The sequence below is a fragment of the Schistocerca cancellata genome, chromosome 6 (genome assembly GCF_023864275.1).
Source record: "Schistocerca cancellata isolate TAMUIC-IGC-003103 chromosome 6, iqSchCanc2.1, whole genome shotgun sequence".
Classification (NCBI taxonomy): Eukaryota; Metazoa; Arthropoda; class Insecta; order Orthoptera; family Acrididae; genus Schistocerca; species Schistocerca cancellata.
Window position 1 is genome coordinate 228,751,966 of NC_064631.1, and position 19,032 is coordinate 228,770,997.

At 36.6% G+C, this 19,032-nt stretch overlaps 1 protein-coding gene and 1 pseudogene across 1 annotated transcript in view; both read right to left on the minus strand.

Annotated features, from left to right (window-relative positions):
• The window catches only part of LOC126088260 (spatacsin), a 388,646-nt gene that overhangs the window by 240,846 nt on the left and 128,768 nt on the right, over positions 1-19,032 (minus strand). Inside the window, exon 12 of the mRNA XM_049906389.1 lies at positions 6,672-6,999. Coding sequence (XP_049762346.1) covers positions 6,672-6,999 — 328 coding nt within the window. The remainder of the gene's footprint in view (positions 1-6,671; positions 7,000-19,032) is intronic.
• On the minus strand, positions 549-648 carry LOC126090338 (U6 spliceosomal RNA; annotated as a pseudogene).

Consider the following 19,032-nt stretch of genomic DNA (forward strand, 5'->3'; position numbering starts at 1 on the left):
GGGGTCTCGTGGACGAATAGTGCGAGCTGGGTTTCACACGATCGTCTTTTTTGAAACCCATGCTGATTCCTACAGAGTAGATTTCTAGTCTCCAGAAAAGTCATTATACTCGAACATAATACGTGTTCCAAAATTCTACAACTGATCGACGTTAGAGATATAGGTCTATAGTTCTGCACGTCTGTTCGACGTCCCTTCTTGAAAACGGGGATTACCTGTGCCCTTTTCCAATCCTTTGGAACTACCCTCTTCTAGAGACCTACAGTACACCGCTGCAAGAAGAGAGGCAAGTTCCTTCGTGTACTCTGTGTAAAATCGAACTGGTATCCCATCAGGTCCAGTGGCCTTTCCTCTTTTGAGCAATTTTAATTGTTTCTCTATCCCTCTGTCGTCTATTTCGATATCTACCATTTTGTCATCTGTGCGACAATCTAGAGAAGAAACTACAGTGCAGTCTTCCTCTGTGGTGTTTTTTTTTTTTTTTTTTTTTTTTTTTTTTTTTATATATATATATATATATATATATATATATATATATATATATATATATATATGTGGAACGCTTCACGATTTTTGCGTGTCATCCTTGCGCAGGGGCCATGCTAATCTTCTCTTTGTTGGCATTTCAATGTATATTTCTAAAAACATATAGACAAGAAAGAAAGTTGGAACTATTGTTTGGTTCATACAATCTGATTTCACCAGCGAATTTTCTAATTCAAGTACAGCAAGATAGAAGGATCCTGACTGTTAGCAGTTTCAAAGTCAGTGTTCATTGTTGGTGTGCTATCATAGACAACTAATGAAAATGAACATTACATCATCATACATTTATGGGAATGTTCACACAATAAATTGAGGTTTATTTGTGAATTCAGCACACAATGTTTTAAGGATCTGATAAAAAAAAAGTGGAACAGGATGTGCTCTATACAGGAAAAGATACTAAAAGAAATTCATTGTAATTAGTTTCATGTTACATGGATGATTTACATGATAAATAACATATATAAATGATGAGCAACTTCCATGGTCATTACATACACAGAAAATACAAAGGTGATAACATGTATAGAGTGTTTACAAAGCACACACATTATAGCCAAGTCTGACGGCATAGCTACAGGTTCCCTCTTAGTCTTACACTGTCTGATATTTTCATGGATAATTTGAAACAAATTTTTAAGTACTGGTTGAGATATGAGAATAATGATGATGATGATGATTATGATGATGATCTGTGTTTATATACCTGTGCGACTACTCTGTTAAATACATTACTACAACATTTAAACTCTTAACATAAGAAAATTCCGTTCAAAATGGAGCTGGGAGGCTCTTCTATAAATTTCTTTGACCTTATTATAGACTTTAGCACAAGGACGCGCTTATCTAGTATTTGCAGAAAAACTGTAGCTACAGATACGGTACCCCTGAAAGCTCCCAGCAACCACATAATCCCAAACATGCAGCTTCCTATTCAATGGTGGATCACCTAAAATCTATTACATTATCTGAATCTTCCTTTCAAATAGAACTGCATACCATCAGACACACCACTTCCTGTAATAGCTATAGCTTTTTCCTGACTGATAATATACAATGACAAAAGAAAATGCATAAAATTACACCACTCCCATATGCTGACCAACAAGAAGCAGTCAGTAGTTACAAACACCAGTGCCTCACAACCACAAAACTGAATTTAACAATATCAACAGCATACCAAGAATCTGATCCAATAGTAAAGACAAACTGCAACCCCTGGCACAGAGTGGTGTGTATAAAATCACATGCAAGCACTGAGAAAAATTATATTGGTCAGTCAGGCAGAGCTGTGGTAATAAAGTTATGTTGGAGGAAGAAAGATTCAACCTTTGCCTATCATCTTTTAACAGATAATGACTCATATGATGGAGAATGTGGCTTTCACTCTGTTAAGAAAAGTATGAAGATGAGTCTGCTAGAAATTGACACACAAAAGCCACAGAATGCCACTTAGTATTAAATGACTGAATTCAATTTTGTTTTTCTCCTTTGTTAAATAAGTTTTGCTGACAAATAATAGGTTGAAATTTCAAAATCAACATTATTGTTCATTAGTTGTTAAATGTGCCTCTTCATAAAAAAATATTTCTTTTTTAATTAATGTAACTATTTCTACGTAAAAAAGTAATGCTTTCCTGCTTAGATACTCTGCATGTGTAAAAAATATCTATTTAGTGTATGTATGAAGACCGAAGTGATGAATGACAATTTGTACCAATGTCAGGATTTGAACCTGGGTCTCCTGCTCATCAGGCAGAGACTTGAAAAGGTGTCTGGAACCATAAAGTCTCATTTAATGTCTGTTTATGTCACATGTCATTTTATCTGTGTTTGCAACATTCAGTTGTCATCTGAAGATGGCCTTAGAAACAGAAAACAGATTAGTGAGCAAACAAATATAATTTTGTAAAATATCAGGAAATGTTTCCTATTAAACACTTATGAGGGGTTACCCAAAAAAGAACCAGAATTATTTTTTAAAAGCTATATATTGTCAAACTGTTTGCAAAACAACCTTATCCCCTTCGAAATAGTCTCCATTAATACTAACACATTTGTCCCACCAGTGCTTCCACTGTTTGAAGCTTTTTTGTAGTCATTTTTAGAAATGGCTGAAAGCTTCTCCCTTGTTTTTTTTTTTGTTTTTTCCTTGACTTCTTCAATCTTGTCTGCCACTCGTGGTCTCACGGTAGCATTCTCACTTCCCGAGCCACAGGGTTCCAGGTTCGATTCCCAGTGGGGACAGGGATTTTCACCTGCCCCGAGATGACTGGGTGTTGTTGTGTCATCTACATCATCATCATCATCATCATCATCATCATCATCATTCGTCCCCATTGTGGTTGGAGGAAGGCAATGGCAAACCACCTCCATTAGGACCTTGCCAAGTACGGCTGTGCGGGTCTCCCGTGTCATTCCCCTATGCTCTGTCAAGAAGCATGCAGCTTCATTTCGATTTCTTCAGTGTTGTCAAATCAGTGTCCTTTAATGCCCCTTTTCATGTGTGGAAATAAGAAAAAGTTGAATGGAACCAGATCAGGCGAGTAATGTGCATGGTGCAGTGGAACCATGCCATTTTTAGCCAGAAACTGTCTAACAGAGGTGGCTGTGAGTGCAGGTGGGTTGTCATGGTGGAAGAACCAGTCTCCTGTCTTTCACAAATCGGGTCTCTCTTGATGAATACTATAGTGGAATCTTCTTAAAACTTCCAAGTAAATGATTTGATTAACAGTTTCACCTGGGAACAAACTCTGAATGAACTACGCCCTTGGCATCGAACAAGCAAATCAGCATTGTTTTGATGTTCAATTTGACTTGACGACATTTTTTTTGGATGGAGTGGCAATGACGTCTTCCACTGGCTCGACTGCTGCTTTGTTTCTGGGTCATAGCCATAGCACCAATAATGACCTTTCATAGAAAATCTAGATCAGTTTCAAGCTATTGTTTCAAAGTATGACATGTTTTAACTCATCATTCCTTTTGATTGACAGTCAGAAACCACAGAACGAACTTTGCAGCAACCTTTTTCATTACCAAGTCTTCGAAATTTGCTGAACTTAGCTCCAATATAACCCACTAATCCCTGACCTGTTGATCAATTGGTTGACGGTCTGTGAGCACAAGCTCTCAAAATTTTTTACATATTTTCATCGATTCAGGCAGTTGGTGGACATCCAGAACAAAGTTCGTCATCAGTCGCCATGTCACCATTTTTAAATCAAGCAAACCACTCGTACACTTGAGTTTTTCCTGCAGCTTCATCTTGATAAGCTGTTTTCATCATTAAAACAGTTTCAGTATCATTTTTACTGAGTAGAAAACAAAATTTTACAGCTGCACATTGTTCACTTAAACTTTCCTTCATAAAAAACAAAACAAGAAAAAAAACAGCACTAGCAAAAACAATCACTGCAGATGAACAGAGCAAGCCAGGTCAACAACACAGGCAGCGCTGAACTGGTTATGAATTGCACTGCATACGCCTAGCGGTAGAAATGTGTATTACACAGGCTCCGTCCATGGCAACGTAATTCCAGTATTTTTTGGGTACCCCCTCATCCATAGGAATATCATTTTACATTGTGTTCTGGGGAACATTCACGTGGGAGGCAGATAGGGAAATGGAACATCTGCCTTTGGGGATTATACATATTGCTTCCTTCTGACATGTATTAAGCCACTGTTGAATATTGGGAGTCTTGAAATTCAACAAAGATTTCAATTTTTTATTCAATCTCAGACAGAAAATTCATCAGTCTCAAACAAGTTTTATCAGTTTTGTACAATATTTTAACTATACTGAAATAATGAACAGAGTCACTTAAGTAGTCCTCAGATAAACCAACAGAGAAATTTGGAACATGTGGTGAATCTGGAGGTTCACATTCTGAATTTCTCATATCTGGCACATTATCATCAGAATTGAGATTGCTCACGTTTTCAATTTGGTGGCGCTCATTGACTTTAAAAGTAATAGTTGCATTCTCTCCCAACAAAATATTCTGATCCATTTCATTTTATAATATTTCTGAAACTTTCACATTTTGAAAGAGGAACATTTGAATCACTGGTGTCACCTACAGAGTCTGAGTGTTCAGGAAACATCTACTCCGTCATCTGCATAATTTGTCTGCTTCTATGAGACACACATGCAGAGATTTTTACAGCTATTGCGCTCTAAAAAAAACAGCCTGAGTTAGGAACTAATACATGCTAGGACTTCCTTGTTGTATGTAATTTATGAAAAGAGTTGTAAAAAGAGTAGCTACCTATCTTCACAAACAAGCAGACAACCAGAAAAGAATGATACAATGAAGGCACCATAATAAATCAAATCCAAATTTATACTGTATACATTATACACCTATACTCAGAAAACATTTTGAACAAGTAAAATAGTAGTTTACAAAGAAAGAAAACTACACTGAAATGAGCTGAAACCACACTCAAAAAGAAGTATTTTGGTAGTTGTGACTCTATCAACAAATTTCTTCACTCCACATTCCTCGAAGCAAACTCACTAAAACATAATTTAAGTTGCAACATAGTCAAGTAACTAAAAATGTCATGCAAAAGAACTTAAAGAGTACAATGGATTATCTGCCTGTGAGGCATAGCAGTGCAAGTTCAGGAGCATTTGCCTGTGTGACAGTGTGTGGCTGAAATGGAAGCAAGTTTTGCTGAGTAAATCACCATGATGAGGCACATGACCTTCACTGGACTATGACTAAATACCTCCTTCACATCCCCTCATAGGTGACAAATCCTGTCTCACAGACATTCTACATTTATCCCACCCTCAAAAACTACCTCTCCCCACCATACAGAATCCAGAACCTAAACAGACCGAAACACAGTCAGGAACCTTTCCTCCAAAAGCCTTAGCCCTGCACAAGTATCAATCCTTTCCAAAGGCCTCACTTTTTGCCCCACTCCCAAATTCAGTCATGCAGAACTTGTTAAAAACCTTCTTTCCTCCTCCAGGTCCCTACAGTGGAAACACTTTTCACCAGCAACACTGCCAATTAGACTCAACCAAAGACCAATGTTGAACCCTCCCTGACTCACTTCACTCCTCCATCCAACTGTGATACTCACTCATTGCCCCCCAAAATCACCCCCTATTAACTTTCCAGACTTTCTTAACCTCGAAGCTTCTTTTGCGACAGTCTTTTTATTGTGCCTATCTGCGATCAGCATCTGCTACATGATGAGTAGCAATTATTGTTTTCATAATATTGTTACTTTATTACAATTACATACTTTGACCTTCAAGCAATATTTGTCCGTTTACAGGCAAGAGGTTGCATTATACTGAATTGGTCCCAACTGCAGTAAAAAAACAAGGGAAGTATTTCTTTTCAAAACATAACTAACTAACAAACCCAGCAATGCATCTTTATTGGCAAATTCATATGATATACATCCTAATCTGGGGTATCGCTGGGAATTGTGTCAGCACACAAACTGTGGCTCCTCATTGTGATTTTGCCCATTTTGAAAGTTTGGGGCTCAAAAATGTTAAAAAAAAACATATAGAATATAAATGAAAGAGACTCCTTCATTTTCATTTTTATTGTTTTTAAGTTTCTTTAAAAGTCTGTATACAATACAATTACAAAACTTCAGAAAATACAGCATTTTTTGTTTTTTGGATATTGTGGGGTAAGAGTATCAACTGGTTTGCAACTGATTTTCTGAACTACCTGTTCATGAATGCACAACACACAATTGACAATGCAAAAAAACATTCTGATTACAAATCAATTTGAATGCCTGGCATTGAGCACTGTTTATTGTTATTGCACACTAAACTCTGGTAAGCGAAGTCACTTCAAATGAATAGGTAAGTAAATAAGTCAAGAACTTTTCAAGATTTTTGAAAACAATGTTAAAAATTTCCTGTTTATATATTACTAAAGATATTTAAGGATGGTAATTCTTAGGCAGTTCACTGAAGCAACAGACAATGGAATATTCACATTTTTATAATACCAGATCCCAAGGCAACACAAGATTTCCATTAACAAGTTTCACCAAGTGGGATGATTTCATTCATAAAGTTTAATTAAATATAGGGCATTACTTTAATTCAGAAAATATTCATACTTATGACTAACCTGCTCAAATGGTCCAATACAAGATCTTTTGTTGTCTGCATTGCATCTTCAGATCTTATATTGTCTATCATAGACTGTGATATCTCCATTGATGCAAACATTCTTGCTGCTTCAACAGAAGTCAAAACACACAAATTATCTTTCTCCATTTGATATGAAAGATCTTTCATAGCATTTTCCCATTGGTGTAAACAATCCAATGATTCTTCTGGAGGGTTACCATTGTTATAATAAGAATCAATCCAACATATCAAAATATCATCTCTGTTGTTACGTAGTAAATATTTCCAAGTAACGTCTGGATTTAGAAGGGCTTGTAAATGCGAACCTGGAAATTTTAAAAGCTGTACATAGCAGAGCTTGAGAGTAGCCCATCAAAACAAAATCTGAACCCAATGCAGATTAAAATATGTAGTTATAAACATATAACTGCTTTAAATCAGTGGATCTTTTTTTACATCATCAACCAGTGTAGGTAACAAAATGCTTCTTTTGAATATCTCACTCATATATGAAAAACAGACTTCTCATACAAACACTGGTAGAGCCTAAGAGTGGGTAAATAGTTTTTGAAACTGGGAAGGTACATTGAATAAAGTATATACATGATTTATCTGCAGGACAGCTGATCACTGGAAGCCATTTGTATACCAATCATCCTTTGAAACTCTGTAGGAGCCTTATACTAACTGAACATAGGAAGAAATATTGGAATGTTGATTAAACTGAGAAATACTTCCACCCCACAACAAGCTTAAATTTATCTTTCATTTAGTCTTACTGCATCATGTTACTATCATAGTATCTCAACACATATTAGTGCTATTGCAGTCTGATGACCAATGATCCACAGATTTATTTTGTACATCCCTATGCCCTAAAATGCAAGCCTCACTATGTCAACAGATGCTTCTCGACCTTGAGAATCTTATGCTTTAATGAAAACTGTTCTAGAGGTGTCTTCCTTATAAAAAGCAATAAAGTTAAACAGCTGCCAAGATCCAGCCACAGTCATAAAGATTACTTTTCTCAATCCTATTCTACACCACAAAAACCAAATGAAACATTGTTTGTCATTAATCCATGCCACTCATCAACATTTGCTGTTGCAATTTTTAAGGAGAGTCTATATTTATGCAGAATATGTCAAAATATACATTATGGCAGATCTGCAGCTGTGGCAAACTGTTCATGTACATAACATTCATGATAATGAAAAGGATAAATTGCTACTCACAATAAAGAAGATACATTGCATTGCAGACAGGTATGATGATCATTTCCATAATATTGTTGATATTCCAACTACGACTTTCCATTGTTTAACATTCATAATTAATGTTTAAGCTATAAAACTACTACAAAGGGAATGAAGAGTTGGCCAGTAGACGCACTTGCCTTCAGCAGGTGAAATATCATTACTGCTGATAGATACATGTAAAAGTGGAAACACTAATCTCTGCTTTTGGAAATATTAATTTCTTCCTCAAGGCTAGGTGAAATATGCAAGGCTGCATAAGCAAGCATAACTATGGGAAATATAGATGCCACCTACAGAAAAAGTAAGGAGACCTCAGGAGAAAATCAAAGCAACTGTTTGGATATCAAATACTGTGAGATCGGGTTTTTGAAACCATCAACCAGCTATCACACCCTGCAGCCATTCACCCTGGTGGGCCCTCACTTGCGAGTAACTGCCAAAAAACAATTCAGAATTGTATCAATCAAAAGTGTTAACAAAGTACTATTGTATGGACTTTTTGTGCAGCTTAATGGACAGGGTAAGGACTTTGCATGCAAAAGATTATGGGTTTGAATGTCATCAGGCGTGTTAAATTATTTTTATTATTAAATCTTTATTGAAATTACTTTGATTATTATTTGTATTCAATTGAATGCTTTAAATGTAATTTTTTATTTCTGTTCCTTTGTCACTTCATTTCAATCATCATATAAACTATTTCATTGGCTCTCTGTTTCTTCCTATCATTCTCTTCTGCTTGAAATCTTTGTTGATGTCATTTTAATGTCTGTTTATGTCACATGTCATTTTATCTGTGTTTGCAACATTCAGTTGTCATCTGAAGATGGCCTAAGAAACAGAAAACAGATTAGTGAGCAAACAAATATAATTTTGTAAAATATCAGGAAATGTTTCCTATTAAACACTTATGAGGGGTTACCCAAAAAAGAACCAGAATTATTTTTTAAAAGCTATATATTGTCAAACTGTTTGCAAAACAACCTTATCCCCTTCGAAATAGTCTCCATTAATACTAACACATTTGTCCCACCAGTGCTTCCACTGTTTGAAGCTTTTTTGTAGTCATTTTTTCATTCATGTTATTGCTTTCATTATTTCTGTTCCTCATTTTGCTTGAATTTCATTTTACTTATAATCCCTTCTTTTGTTTAAATCTTCATCTGTGTTATTTTGCCCACAGTTCAGTAAGAATGAATACTACATTTTAAATGTTTGTATGATGATTACAACAACAACAACAACAACAAAAGAAGAAGAAGAAGAAGAAAAAGAAGAGCACATCTTGTAACAAAAAATAAATTTTCGTCACCATTGCACAGCCAATATAATGTAATCTTTTGCTTTTTAACAGACCGATCAGCATTTTCAAATATTTAAATATTATAGAAGATTATATAATTAAATTTACATTCACAAAAATTTCGAATAGAAAAATAATGATGTCATTAAAAAACCAATTAGAGCAAATGAAAACATTCATATAGTGACTTAAAAGATGCGACAAAGGAAAAGAAAGAAATTTAAAAATTACACCTAATTGAATAATATAATGACCAACATCATTTCGATAAAGATTTTTTAAAAAGTCTCTACCCTATCCATCACACCATGGAACCAATTATACCATTACCCATTTTATAACACTACTGAGGGCCACATAAAATTCTGAATTGTTTTTTTTTTTTTGTAAATTACTCTGTAACAAGGACCCACCAGGGTGAATGGCTGCATTGTGTGATTACCTGCGATCTTAACATTCATGACCGTATAGCATACTTGAGCACAGCATTATAGACAGTAAAGGGAAAATATATGGAGAGGAGATAGGAGACATGATACTGCAAAAAAGTGACAGGGCACTCACAGACCTAAGTTGAAACAAGGCTCCTGGAGAAGACATTCCCTCAGAATTATTGAAATCTCTTGCTGAGCCAGCCAGACAAAACCATTCCATGTAATGTACAAGATATATGAGACAGGTGAAATATCCTCAGATTTCAACATGAATGTAATAATTTAAATGCAAAGACTGCATGTGTTGACAGTTGTGAATATGTATTACTGAACAATCAGTTTAATAAGTTGTGGTTGCAAAATATTGATAGAAATTATTTACAGATGAATGGACAAACACAGAAACTGATCTCAGTGAAGATTACTTTGGGTTTCGGAGATATGTAGGAACATGTGAACATTTTAGAAGGTAGTAGGGTACAGAAAGGCAAACATACATATATTGCATTTGTAGATTTGGAGAAAGCTTTCAACAATACTGACTGGATCAAACTGTTTGAAATTCTGAAAGTAGCAGAAATGAAACACAGTAGGCAAATTGATGTACCGCCACTCATGATGTACTCAATTTCAGAGATCGCGCATCCATACAGTTCACAGGCCTGCTTACAGAGGCCACCTAGGTCAGCCCCCTGGTGAACTTTGGTGAGACCCCAAAGAAACAGTATTATTTAAGTGACAGCAAATGAGTGTTTGGCCTATCCTGTAACCTGTATCACTGTTGTCCATTCAATATGTTCAATGCTCCGCACACATTGTATCTTACATTGGCTCTATAAAGTACTATGTTCCATAAATCGTGTTTGTTCTTGCTATAACACAAACCTTATTTACTACCTGTACAGAAACTAGACTGCAGTTATAAGTTTCAAAAGTCTTGAAAAGGATGTATAATTGAGAAGGGAGTAACACAAGGTTGTAGCCTACTCCCAATTTTGTTCAATCCATACACTGAGCATGCAGCAAAGGAAACCAAATGGATATTTGGAAAGGGAATTAAAATCCTGCAAGAATATATCAAAAGATGACTCATAGCACAACAAGAACTTCACAGAGCAAAAGCATGGAAAATAAAGGAAACTCTTATGAACAAAGAAATTCACAACACAGAACGAAGCACCACCACAGGAGAGGAGAGAAAACACAGTTCTGATTTATTTACTTTAACACTTCCCCCAAATCAAACTGTAGTGCACTCAACAACTTTTAAATAAAAAATAAGAAGTTAAAACACATTAGTTATGAAGTCCTATCTAGGCACACATTGCTTTAAATTTGTTTGATTTTAAAGGCTTTGCAAACATGTCACGAAGTTGATTTTCAGAACATACATATTCTACATTGATACATCCGTTTTGATAGAGTTCCCGCACAAAATAATACCATACTTCGATGTGCTTAGAGCATCTGTGGAACACTGCATTTTTCACTAATTTAATGGCACATCCATTGTCAATTAACAATAAGAGCGTGTTCCTATTTCCACTGATCTCCGACAGCAGTCTATTGAGCCATACTAACTCCTTGGTTCCTTCACTTGCAGCAATGAACTCCACTTCACTGGTGGTTAGTGCAACTGATTTCTGCAGTTGGGTTGTCCACGATACAGCCGTGTTGCCAATCATTGAAACAAAACCATTTGTTGATCATCTTGTTTTAGTGTTGCCAGCAAAGTCAGCATCACCATAGGCACAAAGTTTACCACCCGATTAAGTATAGAAGAGACCTAAGTCTGAAGTACCATGAAGATATCTGAAAATATATTTTACAGCATTCCAATCAGAAGTAGTGGATCGAGCAACTTTTGATACAACATAAGCGAGATCTGGACGAGTAGAGCATGCCAGGTACATTAACGATCCCAAACAATAAGGAACACTGTTGTCAAGAGTACTGCTATCTTTACTGTCCAATTGTTCATTATCACATGAAGTTTTTAATGGTTTTGCATCAGCCATGTTAAAACAATGCAGAATCTTCTCTGTATATGCTCGCTGTGAAATAAACAAGCCCGACTTGCATTGCCCTATTTGCATACCTAAAAATGAGTCTAAGGATTCCACTGTTATTTTGAATTCAGACTTCAACATATCTAAAAATGAATTCACTGCACTTTCAGTTGTCCCTGCAAAAAGTCCATCATCAACATAAATAGCAAACAGCAATTTTTCTGTTTTGCTTTGTCGAATGTAAATGCAAGGATCTGCTGTCGAATTAATAAAGCCATTTTTTCTCATGAATGAATGAAACTTATTATTCCAGCAATGAGGTGATTGCTTAAGTCGATACAATGATTTCTTGAGGCGACAAACATGACCTGACCCATCATCAAAACTTTCTGGCTGAGCCATGTATATTTCTGTATCCAAGTCACCATATAAAAATACAGTTCTAACGTTGAATTGACCAAGTTTCAAATTTTCTTCTGGTGCAATCACTTTTACAGCATGAATAGCATCATAATGAGCAACTGGACTGAATGTTTCATCGTAATCAAGTCCAGCACGCTGAAACATACCTCGCACAACCAAGTAAGCATGGTATTGATCAATTGATCCATCAGGTTTATATTTAATATGGAGCACCCATTGATTATTGATATCATTTTCTTCAAATGCCTTCATTTCTTCTTTCATCGCATTAAACCATTCACTGGAATTACTACTTTCCATGGTTTTGTTAAAGTTTGTCGGTGCAAGCTCTTGATGGATTGCTTTTGTCAGGCAAATTAATGCATTTGCTTCTTGAGAATGGTGAGGCTGGTATCCTAATTCGTAGTCACTAAATTTTACTGGGGGACGTATTTCACGAACTGGATGTCGATTTGGTAACTCATTTAAATAATCTTGGTCACTAGTTTCAATCTGATCAACAGCAGATTCACGTTCCTGTCCAGTTTCTTCAGGTACAGAATTAAATTTCAATTTAATCGAATTTCCAGTTGTACATAGCTTTTCTGGTTGAAAATCAACATTGTGTGATTTCATCACATGATGTTTTGATGGAATGCACATTTGGTAACCATCTTTCTCATTCACTTAGCCAATGAAATGGCCAGGTATAGCCTTGTCATTGAACTTAGAACGAAATTTCTTTGGAAAATAAACATAGCATTTTGATCCAAATAACCATAGATAGCTAAAACTGTTTAAACAATTTGCCAGTCCACAATTTGAAACGTATTTTACCTTCAACACTCAACTTCCCAGTACAATTGAGCACAAAAACAGCTGTGTCACATGCATGAGCCCAATATGATTTAGGTAACTTGCTAGATGTTAACACTGACTGAGCTAATTCAACTATATGTTGATTGCTTGTTCAGCAACACCATTTTTTTTTCAGGAGTGTTGGACATGTAATATGAAGCTCAATACCATGGTCTCACAGCACAGCGGCTACGAAGTTACAGTTAAATTCTCCTCCACAGTCAGACCAAAACACTTTTACCTTATGACCAGCAGCATCACACTCCATCAAAAAAAATTTTCAAATTGTTAGCCACTTCGGATTTATTTTGAATAAAATATATCCAAATGAAATGAGAATAATCATCTTTGAAAATCACATAGTAATGAAAACCCTTTATAGAGTCAACAGACTTGGGTCCATTAACGTCTGCATTGATCAACTCACCGACAGTTTGTGGATGATCTCTGCGATGACTAAATGGTTTATGGTGGGATTTGCCAAGAACATATCCATCACAAAACAATGTGGTATCAGAGCACTTAACTGATACACCTAAACAAGAGAGCATATCTTGTACATGATGTTTATCTTGACGACCGAGTTTCTCATGCCAACATTGTAGTTGTTCTTCTGAAGTTGCTAAGTTAATAATTACCTGTAAATCCGGAGGACAAACTCACATGTTCATAATGTATACTGAACCAACTAGTCTTCCTATTGTGACTATTTCATTATGTCACCGAGTGATAACACCTTTGTTATCAAAAGTCATATTATATCCACGTTGTGTGGCTTGACTGACAGAGAAAAGTTGGTGTCTGACATCAGGTACATACCAGACATTTTCAAGCAAAGCAGGTGTCCAGCTATTGTTTATGAATACTTCAATATGAATGTCCTAAAATAACTTCTTTGCCAGCTGTCTACACATTGTGGGATCGGAAACTTTTCGAATGTAGCGAAATGCTGTTTATTTGGTGAAATATGATGTGTCATGCCAGAGTCTGAAATCTAAGAACCTGCACTATCAAAATTAACATGAGACAACAAGCTAGTGGCTAGAAATGTATTTGGTTTGTTGCTCACTTTTAAACTGGAACTCGAATTATTATTATTGTTAGCTGTTGCTTTTGCTTCTTCTGCGGCCATGCGCTTTCTGCAGTTCACAATAATATGTCCAGCTTTCTTGCAATACAGACATGTACAACTTTCTTTCTTCTTTGACTTACTCCCCTCAGTTGCAAATTTCTTCAGCTTTTGATGTTGCTCATTCAATTTTGATTTTGTGTAGAAAGCACCAGCTGCCCGTGTAGCTAGCAAATTCTCAATCGAACGCAAATTCTCAATTAGAAGCTGTGTCATCTGCTCAGTTTCAGGAACACGATACCAGGTGGACCTGTAAAACTGATATTCGGGTCCTAATGTTTTGAAAATATGATGGTGGAGCAGCGAAAGAGGCAAAGTTGAATTTGGAGTAATTTTGTTCAGTTCACTGCACAAGTCTTGGAAAATGTTCGCAAGTAGCGACGTGTGTTTTGTTATAGACATAACGTCATCTCTTGACATTTCAAAGAAACAATCGAACAACATATATAGTTCCTGCAATGAAGATTGTTCATATCCTGACATAAGGGTATCCAAAATTTCTTTTGTGTCAGTCTTCTTTCTTACATGAATAGCGGGTTCCACATCAAGTGCTGTTCCAATGATACGAGCTGCCCGAGTGTTGTCCTGTTGCCAGCGCCAATATACGGTGGACAGTTTTTCTCATTCTGCTAATGATTGACACTGACGTGTACCATCTATAATCGAGTAAAGAGAGTGTTCCTTTAAACAAGTTGAATCTGCCATTTCCATGTTTCCCACTGATCTTCACTTGACAATTTGCAAATGTTTGTACAACTAATATCATCACTCAGTTTCAGCACTGTGTCTGCCATTCCAAAAATTTTGCAGTCTCACCAATATCATAGTGAATGGAAAAATAGTCTGGCAAACGAATGCTATAATTCTCAGAACCTGAAGTGTTCAAGACCTTGACCCATAACCTGTTGTGTATGAACTTAGGATATAATTTTATAGCAAGAACACAACACTTTTAGCAATAGTGATCTTCTTCCTTTAATATCTAAAAGATGACTCACAGCAACAACAAAAACTTCATACAGTAAAAGCATCAAAAATAAAAGAAACTCTTAGGGACAAAGAAATCACAACACAGAACTAAGCACCAACGTAGGAGAGGAGAGGAAAACACAGTTCTGATTTATTTACTTTAATACTGGACAATACGCAGTTCACACAAGAAGAGAATGGACGCTTGTGAAATGTGGTGCAACAGGAGAATGTTGAAGATTAGGTGGGTAGATTAGGAAGTACTTTTTGTAACATCACACAAATACCAATTTTAATTCACTTCACATACAGGCAAATAAAGACACAATGAAGGATGTTGTGATAAGGACAAGCACACGAAATGGGTTAGATAAATGCACAGTTTAACAGTTAATCATGGACTTGCCATTTGTGGGGAGGCCTGCGTGCCTCGGCAATAGAGATAGCAGTAACATAGGTGCAACGACAGTGGAGGGGTATCTGTTGAGAAGCCACACAAACATGTGGTTCCTGAAGAGGGGCAGCAGCCTTTTCAGTAGTTGCAGGAGCAACAGTCTGGATTATTGACTGATCTGGCCTTGTAACATTACCCAAAATGGGCTTTATGTGCTGGTACTGTGAATGGCTGAAAGCAAGGGGAAACTACAGATGTAATTCTTCCCAACGGCCTGCAGCTATATGGTTAAATGATGATGACATCCTCTTGGGTAAAGTATGCCAGAGGTAAAATAGTCCCGTAATCAGGCAGGTAGGTCAGAAAATTTAAAAGGGGAAATGGATAGATTGAAGTTAGATATAGTGGGAATTATTGAAGTTCGGTGGCAGGAGGAACAAGACTTCTGGTCATGTGAATACAGGCTTATAAATACAAAATCAAATAGGAGTAATGCAGTAGTAGTTTAATAATGAATACAAAAATAGTATGGTGAATGCTTTATTGTAGCAAAGATTAGACAAGAAGCCCACACCTAACACACCAGTACAAGTTTATATGCCAACTAGCACTGCAGATGATGATGAGATTGAAGAAATGTATGATGAGATAAAAGGACAAAAATCAAACAATGGAAAATTCAGGGTGGAATATAAAGCTTTAATTGTGTGAATCTTTTTGTTGTGCCTATCGCGACTCAGCATCTCCGCTATATGAGATAAAAGAAATTATTCAGATAGTGATGGAAGACGAAAATTTAATAGTCATGGGGGACTGGAATTTGATAGTAGAAAAAGGAAGAGAAGGATAAGTAGTAAGTGAATATGGAATGGGGCTAAGGAATGAAAGAGGAAGCTGCCTGGTAGAATTTTGCACAGAGCATAACTTAATCATAGCTAACACATGGTTTGAGAATCATGAAAAAAGGCTGTGTAAGTGGAAGAGGCCTGGAGACACTGAAAGGTTCCAGACAGATTATATTATGGTAAGACAGAGATTTGGGAACCAGGTTTTAAATTGTACAACATTTTCAGGGCCAGATGTGGACTCTGACCACAATCTATTGGTAACGAAATGTAGAGTAAAACTGCAAAAAGGTGGAAATTTAAGGACATGGGACCTGGATAAATTGAAAGAACCGGAGGTTGTAGAGAGTTTCAGAGAGAGCATTAGGGAACGATTGATAAGAACTGGACAAAGAAATATAGTACAAGAAGAATGGGTAACTTTGAGAGTCGCAATAGTGAAAGGAGCAGAAGATCAAGTAGATAAAAGGATGAGGGCTAGTAGAAATCCTTGGGTAACAGAAGATAAATTGAATTTAACTGATGAAAGGAGAATATATAAAAATGCAGTAAATGAAGCATGCAAAAAGGAATACAAAAGTCTAAAAAATGATATCGACAGGAAATGCAAAATGGCTAAGCAGTGATGGCTACAAGACAAATGTAAGGACGTAGAGGCATATATCACAAGGGGTAAGGTAGATATTGCCTACAGGAAAATTAAAGAGACCTTTGAAGAAAAGAGAACCACTTGCGTGAATATCAAGAGCTCAGATGGAAAACCAGTTCTAAGCAAAGAAGGGAAGGCAGAAAGGTGGAAGGAGTATATAGAGGGTCTATACAATGGCGATGTAATTAAAGAAAACATTATTCAAATGGAAGAGAACGATGATGAGATAGGAGATATGATACTACATGAAGAATCTGACAGAGCACTGAAAGATCTAAGTTGAAACGAGGTCCTGGGTAGATAACATTCCATCAGAATTACTGATAGTCTTGGGAGAGCCAGCACTGACAAAACTCTACCATCTGGTGAGCAACATGTAGGAGACTGGTGAAATACCCTTTGTCTTCAAAAAGAATATAGTAATTCCAACTCCAAAGAAAGCAAGTGTTGACAGATGCAAAAATTACCAAGCTATCAGTTTAATAAGGCACAGCTGCAAAATACTAACACAAATTCTTTACAGATGAATAGAAAAACTGGTAGAAAATGACCTCAGGGAAGATCAGTTTGGATTCTGTAGAAATATTGGAACACATGAGGCAATACTAACCTTACGACTTATCTTAGAAGATAGATTAAGGAAAGGCAAACCTACATTACTAGGAATTTTAGTCTTGGAGAAAGCTTTTGACAATGTTGAGTGGAAGACTCTCTTTCAAATTCTGGAGGTGGCAGGGGTAAAATACAGCAGAGAGGGAAAGTCTATTTACAGTTTGCACAGAAACCAGATGGCAGTTATATGAGTCAAGGGGCATGAAATGGAAGCAGTGGTTGAGAAGGGAGTGAGACAGTGTTGTAGCCTCTCCCCAATGTTATTCAATCTGTATATTGAGCAAGCAGTAAAGAAAACAAAAGAAAAATTCGGAATAGGTATTAAAGTCCATGGAGAAGAAATAAAAACTTTGAGGTTTGCCGACGACATTGTAATTCTGTCAGAGACAGCAAAGGAATTGGAAGAGCAGTTGAACGGAATGAACAGTGTCTTGAAAGGAGGATATAAGATGAACATTGACAAAAGCAAAATGAGGATAATGGAATGTAGTCTAATTAAATTAGGTGATGTTGAGCGAAAAGGAAAGCGTTTCTGAAGAAGAGAAATTTGTTAACATCGAGTATAGATTTAAATGTTACGAAGTCTTTTCTGAAAGTATTTGTATGGAGTTTAGCCATACACGGAAGCAAAACATAGACGACAAATAGCTTAGACAAGAAGAGAACAGAAGCTTAAGAAATGTGGTGCTACAGAAGAATGCTGAAGATTAGATGGATAGATCACATAATTAATGAGGACGTACTAAATAGAATTGGGGAGAAGAGGAATCTGTTGCACAAGTTGGCTAGAAGAAGGGATTGGTTGGTAGGACACATTCTGAGGCATCAAGGGTTTATCAATTTAGTATTGGAGAGAAGTGCAGAGGGTAAAAGTCGTAGAAGGAGACCAAGGCAGGAATACACTAAACAGATTCAGAAGGATGGTTACTTGGAGATGAAGCTTGCACAGGATAGAGCAGCATTGAGAGATGCATCAAACCAATCTTTAGTCTGAAGACAACAACAACAACAGTTAAGTGTTCCTTAGTCACAAAAACATTGGAGCAGCCAAGGGCCTGGTGCAGTGCTTTATATACAATTGTCTGCACATGGCGCAGCACTTGCTGTGCCAAGTGAGGTGGAGTCTTTAGGCCGGCCACGCAGATGAATGCCGTTTAATTATGCGCATTCAATGTTTAGGGTTACAACACTTCTTCCCCCCTTGGGGAAAACTGTTCACCGTGGAGATGTCCACATTTTTATCACAGGGGATGACATTTGCAGGCTGGTGAACAGTGAAAAGTAACATCCTTACACAAGAGAGCATGGAGGGGCTGAGCCACCGTGGCCACATCAGGAAGAAATTTATGGTAGTATGCAATGTTTCTGAGAAAGACTTGCAACTCTTTGACACTGGTAGGACATTGCAAACTGTATCAGCAATTACATAGTGTACAGGCTTGACACCAGCATGCAAGACTTCAAAACTGAGATAGACAATGGACAGCTGAAAAAAA